Here is a 24,726-nt window from a genome sequence, read left to right as displayed (position 1 = left end):
CCACGTGTCCAGCTTCGACACCCAGTAGTTGTAGGTGGCAGAGGCGTCACGGAGGACGGTTGTGCGATCGGCTACGTACTCCCTCACCATCCTTTTACAGTGCTCCCGCAGACTCAGCCTTGACTGGGGAGCGGTGACACAGTCTTGCTGGGGAGCCATAAAGCTGGCAAAGGCCTTGGAGAATGTTCCCCTGCCTGCGCTGTACATGCTGCATGATCTCTGCGCCTCCCCTGCTACCTGGCCCTCGGAACTGCGCCTTCTGCCACTAGCGCTGTCGGATGGGAAGTTTACCATCAGTTTGTTCACCAGCGCCCTGTGGTATAGCATCATTCTCGAACCCCTTTCCTCTTCGGGAATGAGAGTGCAAAGGCTCTCCTTATACCGTGGGTCGAGCAGTGTGTACACCCAGTAATCCGTAGTGGCCAGAATGCGTGTAACGCGAGGGTCACGAGAAAGGCATCCTAACATGAAGTCAGCCATGTGTGCCAGGGTACCTGTACGCAACACATGGCTGTCTTCACTAGGAAGATCACTTTCAGGATCCTCCTCCTCCTCTTCCTCCTCCTCAGGCCATACACGCTGAAAGGATGACAGGCAAGCAGCATGGGTACCGTCAGCAGTGGGCCAAGCTGTCTCTTCCCCCTCCTCCTCATCCTCCTCATGCTCCTCCTCCTCCTCCTGAACGCGCTGAGATATAGACAGGAGGGTGCTCTGACTATCCAGCGACATACTGTCTTCCCCCGGCTCTGTTTCCGAGCGCAAAGCGTCTGCCTTTATGCTTTGCAGGGAACTTCTCAAGATGCATAGCAGAGGAATGGTGACGCTAATGATTGCAGCATCGCCGCTCACCACCTGGGTAGACTCCTCAAATTTTCCAAGGACCTGGCAGATGGCTGCCAACCAGGGCCACTCTTCTGTAAATAATTGAGGAGGCTGACTCACACTGCGCCGCGCAAGTTGGAGTTGGTATTCCACTATAGCTCTACGCTGCTCATAGAGTCTGGCCAACATGTGGAGCGTAGAGTTCCACTGTGTGGGCACGTCGCACAGCAGTCGGTGCACTGGCAGATTAAACCGATGTTGCAGTGTCCGCAGGGTGGCAGCGTGCGTGTAGGATTTGCGGAAATGTGCGCAGAGCTGGCGCACCTTTCCGAGCAGGTATGACAAGTGGGGGTAGCTTTTCAGAAAGCGCTGAACCACCAAATTAAAGACATGGGCCAGGCATGGCACGTGCGTGAGGCTGCCGAGCTGCAGAGCCGCCACCAGCTTACGGCCGTTGTCACACACGACCATGCCCGGTTGGAGGCTCAGCGGCGCAAGCCAGCGGTCGGTCTGCTCTGTCAGACCCTGCAGCAGTTCGTGGGCCGTGTGCCTCTTGTCTCCTAAGCTGAGTAGTTTCAGCACGGCTTGCTGACGCTTGCCCACCGCTGTGCTGCCACGCCGCGTGACACCGACTGCTGGCGACGTGCTGCTGATACATCTTGATTGCGAGACAGAGGTTGCGTTGGAGGAGGAGGAGGAGGAAGGTGCTTTAGTGGAGAAAGCATACACCGCCGCAGATACCACCACCGAGCTGTGGCCCGCAATTCTGGGGGTGGGTAGGACGTGAGTGGTCCCAGGCTGTGACTCTGTCCCAGCCTCCACTAAATTCACCCAATGTGCCGTCAGGGAGATATAGTGGCCCTGCCCGCCTGTGCTTGTCCACGTGTCTGTTGTTAAGTGGACCTTGGCAGTAACCCCGTTGGTGAGGGCGCGTACAATGTTGCGGGAGACATGGTCGTGCAGGCCTGGGACGGCACATCGGGAAAAGTAGTGGCGACTGGGAACCGAGTAGCGCGGGGCCGCCGCTGCCATCATGCTTTTGAAAGCCTCCGTTTCCACAAGCCTATACGGCAGCATCTCTAGGCTGATCAATTTTGCAATGTGCACGTTTAACGCTTGAGCGTGCGGGTGCGTGGCGTCGTACTTGCGCTTGCGCTCAAACTGTGGCGCTAGCGACGTCTGGACGCTACGCTGAGAGACATTGCTGGATGGGGCCGAGGACAGCGGAGGTGAGGGTGTGGGTGCAGGCCAGGAGACGGTAGTGCCTGTGTCCTCAGAGGGGGGTTGGATCTCAGTGGCAGGTTGGGGCACAGGGGGAGAGGCAGTGGTGCAAACCGGAGGCGGTGAACGGGCATCGTCCCACCTTGTGGGGTGCTTGGCCATCATATGCCTGCGCATGCTGTTGGTGGTGCCTCCCCAGCTGATCTTGGCGCGACAAAGCTTGCACACCACTGTTCGTCGGTCGTCAGGCGTCTCTGTGAAAAACTGCCACACCGTAGAGCACCTTGACCTGTGCAGGGTGGCATGGCGCGAGGGGGCGCTTTGGGAAACAGTTGGTGGATTATTCGGTCTGGCCCTGCCTCTACCCCTGGCCACCGCACTGGCTCGGCCTGTGCCCACACCCTGACTTGGGCCTCCGCGTCCTCGCCCGCGTCCACGTCCTATAGGCCTACCCCTACCCCTCAGCATGGTGTATTACCAGTGATTTGATTTCCCAGTGATTTGATTTCCCAGTGATTTGATTTCCTGCAGCCAAAATAGAATTTTTTCCCTTTTTTTTCAAAGGACAAGCCACACTGCGTGTATTCAATGAATACTACTAAGTTTAATAACTGTGTTGTGGCCCTGCAAATGTGTCAGAGAACTGCAGTGATGCAAAGTTATTCGCTCCAGCAGATCAGGGATTTCCCATGCAGGAAAGAAATTGGCGCAAGCCTGCAGCCAAAACAGAATTTTTTCCCTTGTTTTTCAAAGGACAAGCCACACTGTGTGTATTCAATGAATACTACTAAGTTTAATAACTATGTTGTGGCCCTGCAAATGTGTCAGAGAACTGCAGTGATGCAAAGTTATTCGCTCCAGCAGATCAGGGATTTCCCATGCAGGAAAGAAATTGGCGCAAGCCTGCAGCCAAAATAGAATTTTTTCCCTTGTTTTTCAAAGGACAAGCCACACTGCGTGTATTCAATGAATACTACTAAGTTTAATAACTGTGTTGTGGCCCTGCAAATGTGTCACAGAACTGCAGTGATGCAAAGTTATTCGCTACAGCAGATCAGGGATTTCCCATGCAGGAAAAAAATTGACGCAAGCCTGCAGCCAAAATAGAATTTCTTCCCTTGTTTTTCAAAGGACAAGCCACACTGCGTGTATTCAATGAATACTACTAAGTTTAATAACTGTGTTGTGGCCCTGCAAATGTGTCAGAGAACTGCAGTGATGCAAAGTTATTCGCTCCAGCAGATCAGGGATTTCCCATGCAGGAAAAAAATTGGCGCAAGCCTGCAGTAAAACGTAGCTGGCTGCGTCTGATTTTTTTTAACGTTCTGCACGCAGCACACACGTACCCAGAGCCCTGAGGACTGTCAGAGGCAGGCGAAATATAATTTTTTCCCTTGTTTTTCAAAGGACAAGCCACACTGCGTCTATTCAATGAATAATGTATGTCTTCTGGCCCTGCCTACACAATTCTATCCCTGTAGTATTAATGCCGGGTGCAATGGTCTGCACAGCCGGTTTTGAGAAAAAAAAAAAAAAATGCAACACTGCTAACAGCAGCCTGGACAGTACTGCACACGGATAGATGTGGCCCTAGAAAGGACCATTGGCGTTCTTGAAGCCTACACTCACTGCTAACACTCTCCCTGCCTAACCACCACTTCTGTCCCTATTGCAGGGCGCAATGCTCTGCAGATCCAATTTTGAAAAAAAAATACAGTGCTAACACAGTACTGCACACTATTAGATGTGGCCCTGAGAAGGACCGTTGGGGTTCTTGAAGCCTACACTAACTCCTAACGCTCTCCCTACAGCAGCTCCAGCACGATACCACTGTCCCTCAGCTAACTCACAAGGCATCTGAGGCGAGCCGCGGGAGGGGCCGATTTTTATACTCGGGTGACATCAGATCTCCCCAGCCACTCACAGCAGGGGGGTGGTATAGGGCTTGAACGTCACAGGGGGAAGTTGTAATGTCTTCCCTGTCTTTCAATTGGCCAGAAAAGCGCGCTAACGTCTCAGAGAGGAAACTGAAAGTAACCGGAACACCGCGTGGTACTCGTTACGAGTAACGAGCATCCCGAACACCCTAATATTCGCACGAATATCAAGCTCGGACGAGTACGTTCGCTCATCTCTATCCAATATGTCTTAGAAAAACAATGCAGCAAAAATAATTGTGGTAGCGAAGAAAAAAATTCAACAGTAAAACCACCACATGGGTAAAATCCTTAAGAAGTGTCTGGTTCTTTAGGACAAAAAGACCCTGGTCCTTATGGGGCTAATAAGTAATTATTTTAAATTAGTTTAGTAAAAATCACTGAAAGTTAACACGACGCCTGGTCTGGAATTTCCTTGTTTTCCTTGTTTTTACTGTGCAGTATTTTATTCCTGGACACAACATTGGTGAGAATGTTACCTTTTTATGCTTGAAGGTTGTGCCACACACCAGTGTTTCCACATTTTTGTTCAAAGTATTATCTCTAGAGATGAGCGAGCACCAAAATGCTCCGGTGCTCGTTACTCGAGACGAATTTTTCGCGATGCTCGAGGGTTCGTTTCGAGTAATGAACCCCATTGAAGTCAATGGGCGACTCGAGCATTTTTGTATATCGCCGATGCTCGCTAAGGTTTTCATTTGTGAAAATCGGGGTAATTCAAGAAAGTGATGGGAACGACACAGCAACGGATAGGGCAGGCGAGGGGCTACATGTTGGGCTGCATCTCAAGTTCACAGGTCCCACTATTAAGCCACAATAGCGGCAAGAGTGGGCACCCCCCCTCCCAACAATTTTTACTTCTGAAAAGCCCTCATTAGCAATGCATACCTTAGCTAAGCACCACACTACCTCCAGCAAAGCACAATCACTGCCTGCATGACACTCTGCTGCCACTTCTCCTGGGTTACATGCTGCCAATTCCCCCCCCCCCCCCACGACCCAGTGTCCACAGCGCACACCAAACTGTCCCTGCCCAGCCTTCAGCTGCCCTCATGCCACGCCACCCTCATGTCTATTTATAAGTGCGTCTGCCACAGGAAAAGCAGGCACACACTGCAGAGGGTTGGCACGGCTAGGCAGCGACCCACAATGCTGTACAGAAGCAATGAGAAATCCAATCCTGTGCCACCTCCATCTGGAGCTGCACACGTGGGCATAGCAATGGGGAACCTATGTGCCACACACTATTCATTCTGTCAAGGTGTCTGCACGCCCCAGTCAGACCGCGGTTTTTTATAAATAGTCACAGGCAGGTACAACTCCGCAATGGGAATTCCGTGTGCACCCACAGCATGGGTGGGTGCCAGGAAGCCACCGGCGGTACATAAATATATCCCATTGCATTGCCCAACACAGCTGAGGTACTAATGTCATGTTTAATGCAAGTGGGCTTCGGCCCACACTGCATGCCCCAGTCAGACTGGGGTTCTTTAGAAGTGGAAACAGATGCATTTACAACTCCCTGTGGACCCACAGCATGGGTGGTTCCCTGGAACCCACCGGCGGTACATAAAAATATCCCATTGCATTGCCCAACACAGCGGATGTAACGTCAGCTGTAATGCAGGTGGGCTAAAAATTCGTTTGATTACACTGTAGGCGGGGGCCCACAAAAATTGCTGCATCAACAGTATTAATGTACCTCAGAAAAATTGGCCATGGCCAACCAAAAGGGCAGGTGAAACCCATTAATCGCTTTGGTTAATGGGGCTTAATTGGTAACTAGGCCTGGAGGCAGCCCAGTTAAAATAAAAATTGGTGGAGGTGAAAGTTTCAACGCTTTAATGAGCATTGAAACGTATAAAAATTGTTTAGAAAAATCATATGACTGAGCCTTGTGGGCCTAAGAAAAATTGCCCGTTCGGCGTGATTATGTGAGGTTTCAGGAGGAGGAGCAGGAGGAGGAGGAGGAGGAATATTATACACAGATTGATGAAGCGAAAAGGTCCCCGTTTTTGATGGGGATACAGAACGATGCTTCCATCCGCAGGTGCAGCCTACCTATTGCTTAGGTATCGCTGCTGTCCGCTGGTGGAGAAGAGAAGTCTGGGGAAATCTTGATGAGTGTTAGCCTGTCGGCACTGTCGGTTGACAGGCGGGTACGCTTATCTGTGATGATTCCCCCAGCCGCACTAAACACCCTCTCTGACAAGACGCTAGCCGCAGGACAAGCAAGCACCTCCAGGGCATACAGCGCGCGTTCAGGCCACGTGTCCAGCTTCGACACCCAGTAGTTGTAGGGGGCAGAGGCGTCACGGAGGACGGTCGTGCGATCGGCTACGTACTCCCTCACCATCCTTTTACAGTGCTCCCGCCGACTCAGCCGTGACTGGGGAGCGGTGACACAGTCTTGCTGGGGAGCCATAAAGCTGTCAAGGGCCTTAAAGAGTGTTGGCCTGCCTGTGCTGTACATGCTGCCTGATCTCCGCGCCTCCCCTGCTACCTGGCCCTCGGAACTGCGCCTTCTGCCACTAGCGCTGTCGTATGGGAATTTTACCATCAGTTTGTCCGCCAGGGTCCTGTGGTATAGCAACACTCTCGAACCCCTTTCCTCTTCGGGTATGAGAGTGGAAAGGTTCTCCTTATACCGTGGGTCGAGCAGTGTGTACACCCAGTAATCCGTAGTGGCCAGAATGCGTGTAACGCGAGGGTCACGAGAAAGGCATCCTAACATGAAGTCAGCCATGTGTGCTAGGGTACCTGTACGGAATACATGGCTGTCCTCACTAGGAAGATCACTTTCAGGATCCTCCTCCTCCTCCTCCTCAGGCCATACACGCTGAAAGGATGACAGGCCAGCAGCATGTGTACCCTCACCAGTGGGCCAAGCTGTCTCTTCCCCCTCCTCCTCATCTTCCTCCTCCTCCTCCTCACCGCGCTGAGATATAGACAGGAGGGTGCTCTGACTATCCAGCGACATACTGTCTTCCCCCGGCTCTGTTTCCGAGTGCAAAGCGTCTGCCTTTATGCTTTGCAGGGAACTTCTCAAGAGGCATAAAAGAGGAATGGTGACGCTAATGATTGCAGCATCGCCGCTCACCATCTGGGTAGACTCCTCAAAGTTTCGAAGGACCTGGCAGATGTCTGCCAACCAGGCCCACTCTTCTGAAAATAATTGAGGAGGCTGACTCCCACTGCGCCGCCCATGTTGGAGTTGGTATTCCACTATAGCTCTACGCTGCTCATAGAGCCTGGCCAACATGTGGAGCGTAGAGTTCCACCGTGTGGGCACGTCGCACAGCAGTCGGTGCATTGGCAGATTAAACCGATGTTGCAGGGTGCGCAGGGTGGCAGCGTCCGTGTGGGACTTGCGGAAATGTGCGCAGAGCCGGTCTGACAAGCGTGGGTAGCTTTTCAGAAAGCGCTGAACCACCAAATTAAAGACGTGGGCCAGGCATGGCACGTGCGTGAGGCTGCCGAGCTGCAGAGCCGCCACCAGGTTACGGCCGTTGTCACACACGACCATGCCCGGTTGGAGGCTCAGCGGCGCAAGCCAGCGGTCGGTCTGCTCTGTCAGACCCTGCAGCAGTTCGTGGGCCGTGTGCCTCCTATCTCCTAAGCTGAGTAGTTTCAGCACGGTCTGCTGACGCTTGCCCACCGCTGTGCTGCCACGACGCGCGACACCGACTGCTGCCGACGTCCTGCTGCTGCTGACACATCTAGATTGCGAGACAGAGGTTGCGTTGGAGGAGGAGGAGGAGGAGGAGGGTGGTTTAGTGGAGGAAGCATACACCGCCACAGATACCACGACCGAGCTGTGGCCCGCAATTCTGGGGGTGGGTAGGACGTGAGCGGTCCCAGGCTCTGACTCTGTCGTAGCCTCCACTAAATTCACCCAATGTGCCGTCAAGGAGATATAGTGGCCCTGCCCGCCTGTGCTTGTCCACGTGTCCGTTGTTAAGTGGACCTTGGCAGTAACCGCGTTGGTGAGGGCGCGTACAATGTTGCGGGAGACGTGGTCGTGCAGGGCTGGGACGGCACATCGGGAAAAGTAGTGGCGACTGGGAACTGAGTAGCGCGGGGCCGCCGCCGCCGCCATCATACTTTTGAAGGATTCCGTTTCCACAACCCTATACGGCAGCATCTCCAGGCTGATAAATTTGGCTACGTGCACGTTTAACGCTTGAGCGTGCGGATGCGTGGCGGCGTACTTGCACTTGCGCTCAAACACTTGCGCTAGCGACGGCTGGACGCTGCGCTGACAGACATTGCTGGATGGGGCCGAGGACAGCGGAGGTGAGGGTGTGGGTGCAGGCCAGGAGACGGTAGTGCCTGTGTCCTCAGAGGGGGGTTGGATCTCAGTGGCAGGTTGGGGTACAGGGGGAGAGGCAGCGGTGCAAACCGGAGGTGGTGAACGGCCTTCGTCCCACCTTGTGGGGTGCTTGGCCATCATATGTCTGCGCATGTTGGTGGTGGTGAGGCTGCTGGTGGTGGCTCCCCGGCTGATCTTGGCGCGACAAAGGTTGCACACCACTGTTCGTCGGTCGTCTGCACTCTCAGTGAAAAACTGCCAGACCTTTGAGCACCTCGGCCTCTGCAGGGTGGCATGGCGCGAGGGGGCGCTTTGGGAAACAGTTGGTGGATTATTCGGTCTGGCCCTGCCTCTACCCCTGGACACCGCACTGCCTCTTGCAACCTGCCCTGCTGCTGCCCTTGCCTCCCCCTCTGAAGACCTCTCCTCAGTAGGCGTAGCAAACCAGGTGGGGTCAGTCACCTCATTGTCCTGCTGCTCTTCCTCAGAATCCTCGGTGCACTCCTCCCTCGGACTTAATGCCCTTACTACTACCTCACTGATAGACAACTGTGTCTCATCGTCATCGGCCTCCTCACCCACTGAAAGGTCTTGAGACAGGTGCCGGAAGTCCCCAGCCTCATCCCCCGGACCCAGGGAACTTTCGAATGGTTGGGCATCAGTCACGATAAACTCCTCTGGTGGGAGAGGAACCACTGCTGCCCAATCTGAGCAGGGGCCCAAGAACAGTTCCTGGGAGTCTGCCCGCTCCTCAGAATGTCTCATTTTCATGGAGTGAGGAGGCTGGGAGGAAGGAGGAGCAGCAGCCAGAGGATTCTGAGTTGCAGCAGTGAACAGCGCAGAACTCTGGGTGGACGATAGGTTGCTGGAAGCACTTTCTGCCATCCACGACAGGACCTGCTCACTTTCTAATAAAGGTCTACCGCGTGGACCCATTAAATGTGCTATGAATGTGGGGACGCCAGAAACGTGCCTCTCTCCTAATTCCGCAGCAGTCGGCTGCGATACACCTGGATCAGGAGCTCGGCCTGTGCCCACACCCGGACTAGGGCCTCCGCGTCCTCGGCCGCGCCCACGTCCTCTAGGCCTACCCCTACCCCTCAGCATGCTGTATTACCAGGAATGCAGAAACACAACACTGTAATTAAATGTGCCGCTTATTGGCCTGTGGTTGGAGGCTGACTTCGTTTACGGAACCCCAGGAAATAATTTGGCGCAAGCCTGCTGTAACACTTAGCTGGCTGCGTATTTATTTGGAGAAATACTACCCCCAGCAGACACGGACCCAGAACACTGAGCAGAGTGACAGGCAGGCCAAATAGATTTTTTCCAAATATTTTTTTCAAAAGGACCACTGCGTATATTCAATCTATAATATATGTCTTCTGGCCCTGCCTACACAATTCTGTCCCTGGACTGTGTGACGGAACTGCAGTGTTGCACTGTTATTAACTGCAACAGACCGGTGATTTCAGAGCCAGGAAATAATTTGGCGCAAGCCTGCTGTAACACTTAGCTGGCTGCGTATTTATTTGGAGAAATACTACCCCCAGCAGACACGGACCCAGAACACTGAGCAGAGTGACAGGCAGGCCAAATAGATTTTTTCCAAATATTTTTTTCTAAAGGACCACTGCGTATATGCAATCTATAATCTATAATATATGTCTTCTGGCCCTGCCTACACAATTCTGTCCCTGATGTGTGTGTCACGGAACTGCAGTGTTGCACTGTTATTAACTGCAACAGACCGGTGATTTCAGAGCCAGGAAATAATTTGGCGCAAGCCTGCTGTAACACTTAGCTGGCTGCGTATTTATTTGGAGAACTACTACCCCCAGCAGACACAGACCCAAAACACTGAGTGACAGGCAGGCCAAATAGATTTTTTTCAAATATTTTTTTCTAAAGGACCACTGCGTATATTCAATCTATAATCTATAATATATGTCTTCTGGCCCTGCCTACACAATTCTATCCCTGGAGTATTACTGCAGGGCGCAATGCTCTGCACGGCCGATATACCAAAAAAAAAAAAGTGCAACACTGCTAAAAGCAGCCTCCACACTACTGCACACGGTTAGATGTGGCCCTAAGAAGGACCGTTGGGGTTCTTGAAGCCTACAATAACTCCTAACGCTCTCCCTGCCTCCACACTTCTGTCCCTGGACTATTACTGCAGGGTGCAATGCTCTGCACGGCCGATATACCAAAAAAAAAAAAAAGTGCAACACTGCTAAAAGCAGCCTCCACACTACTGCACACGGTTAGATGTGGCCCTAAGAAGGACCGTTGGGGTTCTTGAAGCCTACACTAACTCCTAACACTCTCCCTACAGCAGCTCCAACACGATACCACTGTCCCTCAGCTATCTCACAACGCATCTGAGGCGAGCCGCGGGAGGGGCCGATTTTTATACTCGGGTGACACCTGATCTCCCCAGCCACTCACTGCAGGGGGGTCGTATAGGGCTTGAACGTCACAGGGGGAAGTTGTAATGCCTTCCCTGTCTTTCAATTGGCCAGAAAAGCGCGCTAACGTCTCAGAGAGGAAAGTGAAAGTAACCCGAACATCGCGTGGTACTCGTTACGAGTAACGAGCATCTCGAATACGCTAATACTCGAACGAGTATCAAGCTCGGACGAGTACGTTCGCTCATCTCTAATTATCTCATGTCCTCTTCCAGTAAGGTGTTAATCTGATTGGCAGCACCTCCATGCAACTTTCACTCCTCATTTCATGACCTTTCATTAGGGCACTTTTACACGGGCGCAGATGGCTGACAGGTCGTCCTCCTAGTGATAATCATTCCTGTGCTTTTACACAAGAGTGATCATCTCTAGTGAATGGAGGCAGAGTGGGTGAGGGATCGTACCGGCCCATCAGTCTCCATTCACAGTAAACAGGCAGTTGTTCATGGATGAAGAACTGCCTGTTTACATGAGCTGATCGTCATTCAGTTTTTATACATGCAGAAACTGAATTACGAACTGTTAGTGAACAAATTATTGTTCATGTTTCAGTCGGTGCATGTATTCATCCAGCAATGATGAATGTTTTGAACAAATTACAAATATTTCTACATTTTTGTTCTAATGAAATCATATGCAGTCGTGATTTTAATGTGAGATCACAATGCAATTTTAATTTTATTTTAACCCTTAAAAAGAAGAATGCGCCGCTAAAATCTCCTTGCAGAATGTCAAATGCAATATATTGCATTGAAACCTCAGCCTTAAATGGTAACTAACTTTTCAACAAACTTGTGTTTATATGATGTCAATGTGATAACTAGAAAACGTGCAAATCACCATTTACCTAAAATGAGATTTTTGTGCTGAAAAATCGCACTAAACTGCCAGCCACTAGGGGTCTCCCTTATTTTTAATTTGCTGTACACTACCTGTTGTTATGTAAACTTCAACTTTAGTAACAAGGTTAACAAGATGGAAAACAAGAGGTGGAGGAGGGTGATGGCTCATGCTGCCTATATAGAGAGGAGAGAAGGGAGGAGAAGGGAGAGAAGCAGAAAGACTCAAACAGGTGCTGCTAGACTTAATAGTAAGTTATTTACTTTCCCACAGCTACTGGAATCACATCTACAGTTTTCAGTATTGCTGTATATTGCCCTCCATGATGCTTGTATTTCTTTGTGTGTGCTACAGAGAGTGGAATCTGCAGTTTTTCCATGTGCAGTGTATGGAGACATAGTAGCTTTCCCCTTCAGCTAGCTCAGGGAAAATAAAAAATAGAAAGTAAACTGGAGAGTAAACTGATGATAAATGTGAGATATACCGGGCAGAAATAGTGCTATCCCTCATGTACATACATGGTAGCTTATTCTGAGTCCCTTGAAAAGTTATGTACACTTTAAGCAGACTTTTTAGGCTCCGCCTCATTTTCTTCAGTGTAATGTCAGTAATCCACACACTGACTTCAAGTTGAGCTTGTGGTAAATGTATGCTTATAGCTGCAGTTTAAAACATGGGGAAGAGCAGCATGGGCTTCTAATAGGGTAGGAGGTGGATTTCAGACTACCTCATACTCGCAATAGGTACCTTAATTAAGTTGCAGTCACCAATGATTGTTGAAGCAGTGATAAAAAGACAAAAACAACTAAACAAAAGACAGATTTCAAAAACGTGAATTACATTGAAATTGTAGATTTTGAATTTGTCTCATATACACTTATTTGGTGCAAAACTCAGTTTCCTCAAATGCATTTTTAACCCCCTGATAACATAACTAATGTTAACCTTAAGAATCAGTAAATAATTTGCCCTTTTATGTTCTAATAATTACAAATTTTTACCTTTTTGTCAGTGTTGTGGTATGAGACTTTTTATCTTGCGGGACGAGTTCCAGTTTTTATAGGAAGCAATACAATTTTGCGTATATATAATGTACTAAATAACTTTTATTAATTTTTTTCTTCAGGGCAATTGAAAAAAAAGCTATTTGATCATTGTTTTTTGGGATTTATTTATTTTTACAGCCTCTACAGAGCCATATAAGTATTGCGCTATTTTATAGTATGAGTTGGTATGGATGCGGTGGTACCAATTATGTGTGTGTTTTTTTATTTTCATTTTTTCAATATTTAAAGCCTCATGTAAGAGGGAAAAAAACTTTATTTTATTTCTTTCTGTAAAAGCTTCTAGATGCCATGGTCAGCAATGACTGCAGCATCAACAGGGTTAAGTGGTGTAAAGGAGTGATTAGATAAGTAATTCCACTTTTTTCAGTCTTTTTCTGGGAGAAAACCCCATATGTAACAATCAGAGAGCAAATATGCTCTATCAAGGTGGTTGCTACTTGAACAAAAGTTAATGTCACCCCTTCCCTGGGACAGGGAGATAGACAGGAGGATCATACATCTTCTCTGCTGCCCAGCTCTCCCCTCTCCTCTGACAGCAGTAAATTCAGTATTCCAAACTCCATTCCAACCGGCTGTAGATCCAGTTCTATAAGAGCTAACAACAGACTTTTTGTGTCATTTGAAAGCCAAGAGCCTTAACACTGACAGAACCGGAGCTACAGCTGTTTGAAGTAGAACTAGCTCAGTTCATCCAAAACTGTAATGTGCTTTTCTTGCAGAGTTAACTAAGCCCCTCCTAAACTGCAAGGGAGTTTAGCTTTATGCCATTGTATAAGCCCTCAGTCTAACTATGAAGCTCAGAAGAAATTGATTCATCATTCTTTCCTGTTTTCTGCAGGCCTAATGTAGCATAAAGCAGTTGGATCTTGGCTTGTCATTATTCTATACACATTTTACAAAGTCTGTATACAAAAATTTTATAAAATACATAATTTATGAAAATTGTGGCAGATGACACCAGTGAGTCAAATTGGTCTATGCCGGGTGAGCTCTTTAGTACACTGGGTAGATCTCTCGCCAGATTTCACCATCTCCCCTTTTCTTATCCAACCATTTGCCACAAGGGAATATGGTAGTGACTCCAGTTGCGGAATTGGTCACCTCAACCCTCTCCAACAGCCACCCAGGGCTGAGGCCACTGTTGTCATGCTCCACTCTCACTTTCTTCATCTCGCCTAGGTCTAAAGTCTCAATGTCAAAGCGGTTGGTCTTTCCACGCTCAAAGAGGTTCCTCATCTTCTGCTTTAGGGAAAGCTTCCCAGAGTCACCATTGGACCCGTACATGGTGAGTAAGACATTAGCGTCCGTTCCTGCTCCCTTTTCAAAACCGGTCACTATAATAACTTCGTACTTCACTGGTACCAAGCTGCGTGCCCGGCTGGCGAAGCTCTCAATGATCTTGGCACATTCGTAGACTTTGTAGTCGTCTCTCTTGTTACGCAGGGGTATCTTGGCATTGCAGTTAAAAATGTATCTGGAAAATAAATGGAAGTGAAATTGAAATTCTGTATGGAAATGGAAAGAATCCCGACATTTTAGACACCACTTATAGTGTTAACCCTTTCACTAACCCCTTCACCCTTTGAACTAGAGCTGACAAGCCTTGTTCAGAGGCAGCTTCCCCAATGTTTCTTACTCCAACTGTGTCCAAAGCTAAATTGTGAAATTCTACTACTTTCCTGCTACTAGAAAGCAGTGCGTTGTGGGAAGAGGCAGTTGTGCAAAGTTGTTAGGTCACATAACTGATAGGAATATGTAGACACAACATGCCTTGAAGGGGTTGTGCCAAGATGTACAACCCCATTGTTTATGTGGGGTTTGGGGTGATCAATTGAGTCCTGAGTCCTGTTCTCGGCACTTCTGGCAAACAGCTGAGGAATCTTTCGCTATGGAAAGCTGCGGCCAGTGGCCAGTCTACCATTATCCTAGGAACAGAAATGAGGTATTATAGGATAGCCATTCGCATGCATGACCATCCTGGGACACAGGACGTAGAGGGGGAAAGGGGGAACCTGCTCTATGATGTCCATATGCCCTAATAGGGAATATGAACAGGGATGTTATCTTGGTACAACCCCTTTAATTTCAAGGGCTAGTAGCAACATTCAAACTATAGCTCTGGGGGTGATCGAAATATAATACATGATCTTAATTCAAAATGAGAACAAGATAACCAAACTCATATATTGGAATTAAGTACACTCAATATCTGAGGAGACATCACTTACTGATTCCCAAGTTCAGTCTCAGTAATGGTGATCTCCTTCACGTGCCAATAGGAATCTGGTTTAGGTGAAAACTTCTTCCCATCCTTAGGACAATGCCCGACACATATAGCTGCGATGTCCCCGACATTCTTGGAGGAGAACTTGAATACATCCGTTGCATTCCTGTCAAAAACAAACTTGTTAGAATGGGCAAAAACAGCTGCCAGCAAACACTTCTGCTTTTTCCCTTGCAATTGGTAGCAACAAAGATGGTCAGAAATGTAACGATAATCAATACTGAATACTTTTGTCATAACTCTCTTACTCTTGTATCAGTACAGCCATATGAGGTCTTGGCTTTTTTGCGGGACGAGTTGTATCTGTATTAGGGCTTACACCCACTGGCATTTTATTCTCTCTTGCGCTGCGAGAGCAAGTAAAAACACTCGCCTCGCAGCGCAAGAAAAACGCTGTAATATCGCCAGTGTTTTCAACGGGGCCAGCAGCAGCAGCGTTAGCCCCATTGAAAACATAGGGAGAATACTGCGGACTTCTGCCACAGCTCTCACAGCTGTGACAGAAGTCCAGCATGCTATCCCATTGAAAGCAGTGGTTTGTGGTAACCCCCGCAGTATGATTTTTGTGTAAGGGCTTGAAATATAAGCCCTTCCCTGAAAATCATCATAAGCTGGATAAAAAACCAAAAAATAAATTTAATCACCTCTCTACCGCTCAGGGGCGTCCACCGGCTGATTCCCCGGCACTGCTGTCCAGCATTTTCAGCAGCAGGGATTTAAAAATCCTTACCTCCTGAAAGGGCTGTGCTGATTGGCTGAGCACTCAGCCAATTACAGACAGTGCTTAGCTATTCATGAATAGTTTACTGTTCATTTTCCTTCACTTCTTTTTCTTTTTTACACCTTGTTACATTTTATTTTATGCATTTTAGTAGTATGGAATATCAAGGGGTTTAAATTTAGGACTAGGACTACAGCACGTAAAGGGTACTGTAGTTGTGCTCTGAATGAACATAACAGATCTAATGTGAGAGGCCAAAGCACATCAAGCGGGAAGATTAGAGAATAAAGTCCACTAATATATACCATATGTGACATAATTTTTTTCAAAAATGACATAAGAAAATTTTAATATTTACAAAAAAGAAACAGTAAAAACATTGGGGCACATTTTTTACTGGTGTTGGGCCAGAATTCTTGCATACCTTGCACGTTTTTGCTGCAAATCAATTTAGACAAATTTACTATTGATTTATGCCAAAATGAACAGATGTTACGTCTCTTACTCCACCTTGCAAAAGTGTCTAGAAAAAGGAGCGGTGCTTCAGTGGTGGAAGGTTTTTAGTTTCAGAATTTAGACTTTTGCGAAGTCATAAAATGTGTTGCATTCTCCCTCCAGTAGCTGGGTGGGTACAAAGTGATTCCACATCTCTAGACATATTTAAATATGCAGCAAATTTATCAACATCGTACAACATTTGATAAATTTGTCACATTTTTAAAGTGGAGAAGAGAAGGTGCCAGAAAAGTGGCATCAAAAATTCCCCCGATGATAAATTACCTTCATTGTTCTGTATTTTTACTGCTCCGAGAGAAGCTGCGGCTGATAATTACAAGCAACTCATACTTCTGCCGGAGCATGTCCTTTTTTCCTCCTGCCTGAGCACAGTGCAGGATAATCAAGAGGGGGTTGAAATATAGATTGCACATAAAAAGTCATACATTCAAATAAAAGGGTTCTCCAAGAGATCGGAATCCGGGCAGGATGCAATTATAAATGACATCTTTGTATATCGATTGGTCAGAAGATTACCTCATATACAGCCTCGTATTATAGAGCATAAGCTCATCCATTGTAAAATTCAAAGTATCATCAAGCTCATGATCATGGCCGGCCTTACCTACCTGCAACCCATGAAGTCACACAGGGTGCCAGCCACCAGCTTGTAAGGGAGAACCAGGCGAATGTATAGTCAGGACAAATTACACCCTCACTCCCAATATCCACCTGGCCAAATGATCTTCCTCCTCTGTGGGACAGTGTCTTGTGGAGCTATATGAATCAACCTTCTCCTGGATCTTTCTCCTCTCCTCTGTTGTTCTGAAGGGTCACTGTGAGTCCACTGGTGACCCCACAGCATAATCATTAAGTTCTGCTACTGCATTTATGTTATCAATTGTTTCTGGTATTGTATCTATGTACTGAGGATAGTTAGTGTTGTATTTATGTACTGAGCTTGGTTCTGGGGTTGTATTTATGTTATGAGCTTGGTTCTGATGCTAAATTTGTTAAAGGGGTGTTCCAGAGAGAATACTATTGATGACCTAGCCTCAGGGCATCAATAGTTGATCGGCTGGGGTCTGTTGCTTGGGACCCCGACTGATCAGCTGAGTTGGCGCATCCTGTCAGCACCACAAATACACAGAGGCCAGAGTGGAAGTACCAGAAGTCTCTGCGTGGACTTCTGTGTAGTGGCCGGTGCTTGTAACTGAGCCATGCTTGCAGTTACAAGCGCCGGCCACTACACTGAGGTCGGGCGGAGACTTCTGCTACTTTCACTCCAACCTCTGTGTATTTGCAGCACTGACAGCATGCACCCACTCACCTGATCGGTGGGGTCCCAAGAGCCGGACCCCAGCCAATTAACTATTGATGACTTATCCTGAGGATTGGTCATCAATAGTATTATTCACAGAAACCTCCCTTTAAGCATTTGATTATGGTGTTGTATGTTATGAGCTTGGTTCTGGTGATGCATTTCTGTACCAAGCTTGGTTCTGGTGCTGTATCTATGTTATAAGCTTAATTCTGGTGCTGTATATATGTTATGAGCTTGATTCTGGTGCTGTATTTATGTACTATGCTTGGCTCTGGTGCTGTATTTGCTATGAGCTTAGTTCTGGTGCTGTATTTATGTTACGAGTTTGGTTCTCATGTTAAATTTATGTTATGGGCTTGATTCTGGTGCTGTATATATGTTATGAGCTCGGTTATAGTGCTGTATTTATATTATGGACTTGGTTCTGAGGCTGTAGTTATGCTTGGTTCTGATTCTGTATTTATTTTACAAGCTTGGTTTTGGTACAGTATTTATTCACTGAGCTGTTCTGGTATGGGTATGCTGCTATCTGGCTGCTGTCTGCACAAGCAAAATATAAGCAGACCACCTATCAATGCAATACGTATTATTTTTTTCTTATGATCGGGGGAGAAGGGGTAAACAAAATTCCGCACAGGGTGGCATCTAGCCCAAGGCTGGCAATGCTCATGATTAAAGTCCCAAAAACCTTTTGACGTGCTATGCAGAACTGGTACCAAAACTGATAACCATGTGACTCACTGTGCAAATCTCCTCTTCTTGGAGGAATTTTCCATGAGCATTTCCTTAGATCTTCCTTTCTTCCCCTCTAGAACTATCCATATGTTGTCCTTAGTTTCAGCATCTTCTCGGTCACTTGTTACGGTCACAATCTCATAAGCTGCAAGAAGCACAATGAATATTACCAAAAATTTGCCCATTACAAACTAAGACTACTCTACAAAATACGCAGTTCCACTTACACGTGCGTTCCTTCAGGTCCAGGATATCATTGTTGGCACAGGCTAGCTCTCTTGAGATTTGCTTGTCATCTGCATTCTTGGCCAACCACCGGTCACATTGGAACCGAAAAGTCTTGTTCATCACCTCATCTTTAACGTCAATGAATTCCAGGTGCCATCCAGGGGCAATGCCTTCAAAGATATAATGGGCATAGTTGTGATAGCTCATTTTCATCATTGTATTGTCCATTATATGGGGGGTGCACAAGCCACCTATCATAATTGTAACTAGTAACTGGTGATTGGAAGGTAAACTCTAGTATGGAGGAGAGTAGATGTTTTTGCTAGGATGGCCTCGCACAAGGCAATATTGCTAACCACTGGTTGCCCACTTTTCTAACCAGTTCTTGTGTCAATAAACACTCAAATATGGAAACTTAAGAGCCATGTCCAAGTACGCCATAAATGTTAGAACATAGGTGGTGTAACCCATAGATTTAAGGCTAGTTCAGCTGACAATCTAATGTGTAAGGTGACCTCTTTAGTGTCCTCTAATAGCAGATGTTGTGGGACATTAAAGATTCCCAATCCTCTGTACCCGTGGGAGATAAGCCAATACTACTGATAGCTGCTGATGGCTTTTCATGGTTAAATGAATGAATGGTCAGCTGAGTTAACCATATACATTTATGGAAAGGTTGAGAAAGAAAGATGCCAGCTAATAGCCAACTCATGTGTATGGCCAGCTTTAGCCTAGCAGCAGTGGTGTCATTGGGCTACTTGATTGTTCCTCCTGTGGGAGTGATATGGTACCTCATTTTTAGAAGTGCAGACCAATAGATTTCTGTTCTTAAGGCTGTATTTTTTTCTCCTTAGGAGGAGCACCTAGACAGTGCTCTGCCTAAGGAGAAAATATAGCATTTCTGACCCCCATCGCAGGCCTCTCACTAGCAAAACCAGACTACACTGATGAAGGGAAAATACCTTGAAACAGCTGTCTGTACATGGAGTCTGGCTTTGCTTGTAATTCCCAGTCATTGTTACAAGGCTTGTATAAAGAGTCTAATTTTGGCTTGAAAGAATGCTGCCGTCCAATAGGTGGCACTGTGCAGGTATTATTCCATCTCCTTTATTTGCAAAAGGCTGTATTTACATGGGTGAGTGCAACATCAGTCCATGAAATTCGGACTGATATTGTACTCTTAAATATGCAACTTTCTATGCTAGTGCGTTTCTCGTGAAAATTGCATATTATTTCAATATCAAAAATCACTTTGCACTCATATGAAAATTGCATCTGCATGGGACTGTGAATTGAAATTTTTTGTGGTCCCATTGAAAATGATGGGCGAGATCGCCCTAAAAATGACATATGTTGTTATAGAAACATTGCCAATTTAAACAGACCCATTGTAAATAATGGGTTATTTTTTCATGTGAGTTTTGTGTGTTTCACTACGCACAAAACTATTATGATGAAAATATCAATGTAAAAGCACCCTAAGGGCTTATTTACATGGTCGAGATAAACGTGCAAGTTCTGTGCATTTGCGAGATGCACAGAACTTATGTGTTGTATTAACCTATTATTTCCAATGGGTTCATTTACACAGGTGTTTTTTGCTCGCAGAAAGATCAAAATGCAAAGTGCTGGCCCTCTAAAAGTAATGAGGGAAAATAGTAGAGTGAGGAAGAGAAACTAAATCTGTTAAATAGCTTTATCACCAGTGTATTCACTCAAGAAAATAAAATGACAGGTGAAATACAGAGTGATAAAGTAAACTCTCCATTAAACTTCACTAGTCCAACCCAGGAAGAAGTGCAGAACCCCCTTAAAAAGATTAAAATGGACAAATCATGGGTCTTGATGGCATAGAGCCCAGGATTCTAAGGGAATTAAGTAATATGACAGACAGACTGTTTCTTATATTTAAGGACTCTATAGTGACGGAGTCTATTCCACTGGATTGGCACATAGGAAATGTTGTACCAAAATTCAAAAAGGTATCGAAAAGTGAACCCGAAAACTATAGGCTATATTTCAGAATTACCTGTGGCGGAGCTTTTTTCTAGTCACGGACACAACATAGAACATATGAAAGTTACGATACTAAAAGACAATTTCAAATCTCAACGTCATAGAACTATTTGGGAATACAAGTTTATAACTATCTTGGACACTATTAAGAATAGACTAAACCTAGGAGGGGGCTTTTTACATCAGTGGAGAATATGAGTAATGTGGAGCAGTGATAAAACGCTGGCTTGGTGACCCCCTAATACCAATTTAGAGACCATAAAACTTTCACATCCCTCATCAGTGGTTTAATTAAGTTTTTACTCCTCTGCTCATCCTGTTCTGGTATTGTGTTAAGTGCAAATTAATCACATCCATGTCTGTGCCTTGTCATAGGTATGTGTGTATATATATGCACACCTCTTCCGATCTATTTCATTATGACTGAGGAAGAACCCTAAGGAGGTCCGAAAGCTCGCTATAACATTATGTATTTTTGTTAGCCATTAAAAGGTATCATATCTACAAGATTACTTGGCCTCTCTTACTGAGAACAATTCCATTTAGCTCTACTGGCTAACACGGTACCAAACCTTTTTCGTTTTGCTAGGTCTCTGTGTCAATGTACAATTTGAAGTGGCTTACCATGTTGGTATTTAATACAAAGTGTATGGAGCTGTGTGATTCCAGTTTCGTACACTGACACAGCAGTCTAGCAGGCAGCTGATTGGTGGGACTTTGATGATCAATCCTGAGGATAGGTCATCAATTTTCAGAGCAACCTGAGTGTACCTGATTTTTTAACATGTTTTCTAAAATACACAAAAATAGGACATGCCGCGGTTTGTTTGCCTCGCGAGATTTCGCGCGGCCAAACCGCGGCTGTCTGCATAGGAGTACGTATTGTAATGCACTCCTATGCAAACTTTCAGTGGCGGAAATCCCGCGGGAAATCCCGCGACGGGATTTCCGCCCGTGTGCAGGCGGCCTTAGGCTTAGTCACAATGGTGGTTACTCTGCGTGGAACGTTGAAACGCACAGTAGGCGGATTTTCACAAGGCTGATGGGTGACAGCAAATGGTACAAGTTTAAAGTGAAGCCAGTGCCTCTGAGAATGGTGTAACGGTGAAATAAAGAGTCCAGACCAACAAACTTTAGTAAAACCGGAGGCACACAGTTTTTACTGACTCTTGCGAGATGACAGGTTAGGAATTACTTGACAGTGTCAGCAGGCGGTAGAAAACTTCAACAGTTCTTCTCTCACACATGAAACAGCAGATTAGATTTTCCTGAACTCTCACTTTTGGGGGACAAGACTTCCAGACTAAGTTAGCTGGTTGCTGCGCTGGGCCTGCCTAGTGCAGGCTCTCTTGTGGACACCCTGACTTCTGACTCAGGGATTTGGTAAACTACCGGTTACTAGGCCTGATTTCCTTCCAGTTGTGTGGGGTCTGCCCAGACTTAGATGCCTTCTGGTAGGGTGGAAAAAGACTCTCCTGCAGCCACCTCCATGACACTGCTTGACTTGGTTCAGCCTCCCTTAGGCTCGACCTAACTTGAGCTCAGACTTCGCCTACTCTCCTCCTTTCTCTCCCCCAGACTAGACCTCCCAGATTGGACCTGCCAGACTAGACCTAGCCCCTACCCTAGCTCTGACTCTTTATACTATCCCCATCAATCAATGCTGAGCAAAAGGAAGTTCCCAATACCCAATCCCAGGGCTAGTTAAGGGTGATTGATACAGGACAGAGTGAGTTAGGGTGAATTGTGCTAAGTCATACACAGGTTTGTCAGAGAAGACACCAGACATTGACCTTTTTGCGACCTGTCTTGGCCAATACACATATGTTAACCCAATTAACAGTACACACATACATACATACATACACACCAAATGAGATAGCTGGATAAGTGCTGTAGGGCCCCAACTCTGGGCCACTGCACACCACGTTCTCCTTACCCACTCATTAGCTATCACTTTGCACTTCTTTGATGTCTGTAAGTCCTAATTTTCAGGTGATACTGACAGTTTTTCTGTTGCTCTGCTGTTTGCTATCCACTTTCATGAAGCCTAGCATTCAGACAGTCAGACTTTCTTGCCCTAACTTCTCATGCTGCATGGCACTGTTTCTGGTCCAATCAGCAGTGAGAAGGTATCTGAATGCCCAACCCTCTGCTTGCCTAGGATGATTCAATCATTCAGAGACATTGTGGAAAAGTGGTTAAATAAACCCACTATTGACATACACCCACACGCTGTAACAGCAGGAAAGGCAGAGACTGTGGAGATCCTTATCACAGTGTCTGCATATCTGTCAGCCTGCAGCCTGTAAAGGCCCTTTTAGACACAAAAACAATCTTTCAAATGATTGAAATATTGACCGCTTTAAAGGCCCAGTTACACCAGGCGATGATCGCTAAAAAAAAAATATAGCTAAACGCCGATCGTTTTAGCGATAATTGTGCGCTTTTCGGGCACTGCTAGCTGATCATTGAATTTAAGCTAACCTAAAAATCGTCCTTCACTCTTATCAGAAGTTCTCCACGGGGAGTGCTGATAGCATTGTTTTCCTGTGGAGAATAAAGGATCTGAGTGCAGATAATAGCCCTCGGGCTATTAACTGCTTTCATCGAAGGCTTCATTTGTACACCCAATTGGTACTTAAGTGGCTGAGTAGCTACTTAATACTTTATGCAAAATGATTGCTCAAAGCTGTCACTCAAACTGTCGTTTGAGCGATCTTTGAGTGATCTGCTGGTGTAAATGGGCCTTAAGTAATGGTTTTGCATAAACTGCTAAAGGACACTAATGTCTATTAGCAGTTTATTACATTAAATTGCATGTAAATGAACCTCCAGCAGCTGTCTGCAAATCCCAGCATATGGTCTGCACTTTGCACTTAGCTGCATTGTCTTCGCACAAGCTGCCATGGGCTGTCAGCTGAATAAAATGTAATTAGCTGCTCCCATGGAGAACACAGTTTGCGGTCCCTGTTATGTCTCTTCGGCTGAATGATGGATTTTATTCTCACCTAAAAATCATCGTTCAGCCAAAGAGTGAAAGATGGAAGCGTTTACATGCAACAATTATTGCTCAAAAGCTATCATTTGAACAAATTTTGAGCAATAATCAGTGCATGTAAATGGGGCTTTAGTGCATAGGAGCCGCCTATGAAGATAGACCCTCCCCCTGTTACTATGGAAACATCCATTTGTCCTTGTTACTACACAAGCTCTGCAACTAAGGACAAATTGGATTGCAGAAAAGCTGCAAGGGAGGCCCCTAATGGCAGTCATTTCAAACATGAATTACAGTGGTAGAGCAACAAAGTTTTTAATGCGAGTGTACTACAGAAATGATGAGACTAAAGGCCCATTTAAACAGAGCGATGATCACTCACAAATTGCTAAAAAGCGATCGCTTGAGCGATAAACGCACGCCCATTGTGCACTTTCCGTGCTCTGCTAGCTGATCATTAAATTCAGTCCAACCTAAAAATCGTCATTTAGCCTTATCAGCAGTTCTCCACGGGGAGTGCTAATAGCATTGTTTCTTGCTGAAGAACAAAAGAACTTAAAGCTGATAAGAGCCCTCAGGATATTAACTGCTTTTAGCTAAGGCTTCATTTGCACACTTAATTGTTCTTAAGTAGCTGAGTAGCTACTTAATAGTTTATGCAAAATGATCGCTCAAAGCTGTCACTCAAACTGTTGTTTGAGAGATCTTTGAGCAATCATTGCTCCGTGTAAATGGGCCTTTACACAAGCTAGTAGATGAACAGAAGTTAGTGCTCCTTTAAGTCTCTATCGGGGGACGTGGCTAGCCATGGAAGCGTAAGGTCGCAGGCTCCGGAGCTCCGCCGCCGCTAGCCTCCAAAAAACGGGGAATCATCCTGATACCGAGACCCACAAAGTATGACAAGGGTAGGGAAGAGAAGGGGGAGCCAGCCGCAGCACTGCGGTCCTCCCATCAGCAGTTACCTGAACGGAGCGAGCGCCGGGACTCAGCGGGACCCCGCCGGCGCACACGTGGAGCCGGCTCCGCAGCCCCGGAGAGAGGAAGAAGTGCCCTCACCTGCAGTAGCGGCAGACACGAGGAGGACGCCGTCGCCAGGCAACCAGGGGCTGCAGAAGCTTCGGAGAGAGGAGAAGGGCTCCCCGATGCCGGGCGCTGCGGGAGCGCCGACAAGCCTGACCAACATGGCGCCGGGTCCCCACAGAAAGCCCGCCAGCGAGGCTGAGGCGCCGGACCCGGCTGAAGAGGGGACAGAGTG

At 46.8% G+C, this 24,726-nt stretch overlaps 1 protein-coding gene across 1 annotated transcript in view; it reads right to left on the bottom strand.

Moving 5' to 3' along the window:
• Positions 1-11,457: 11,457 nt before the first annotated feature.
• LOXHD1 (lipoxygenase homology PLAT domains 1) overlaps positions 11,458-24,726 on the bottom strand; it is a 238,164-nt gene continuing 224,895 nt past the window's right edge. The window contains exons 44-47 of the mRNA XM_066602615.1: positions 18,457-18,627; positions 18,236-18,374; positions 14,899-15,060; positions 11,458-14,144 (exon numbers count right to left, since the gene is read on the bottom strand). Of these exons, the coding sequence (XP_066458712.1) occupies positions 13,664-14,144; positions 14,899-15,060; positions 18,236-18,374; positions 18,457-18,627 (953 nt within the window). The 3' untranslated portion in view covers positions 11,458-13,663. The remainder of the gene's footprint in view (positions 14,145-14,898; positions 15,061-18,235; positions 18,375-18,456; positions 18,628-24,726) is intronic.

Source organism: Eleutherodactylus coqui, chromosome 5, assembly GCF_035609145.1.
Source record: "Eleutherodactylus coqui strain aEleCoq1 chromosome 5, aEleCoq1.hap1, whole genome shotgun sequence".
In the NCBI taxonomy this organism is placed as follows: Eukaryota; Metazoa; Chordata; class Amphibia; order Anura; family Eleutherodactylidae; genus Eleutherodactylus; species Eleutherodactylus coqui.
The sequence above is the reverse complement of the archived record's forward strand: the minus strand, read 5'-3'. Positions and strand labels throughout refer to the sequence as shown.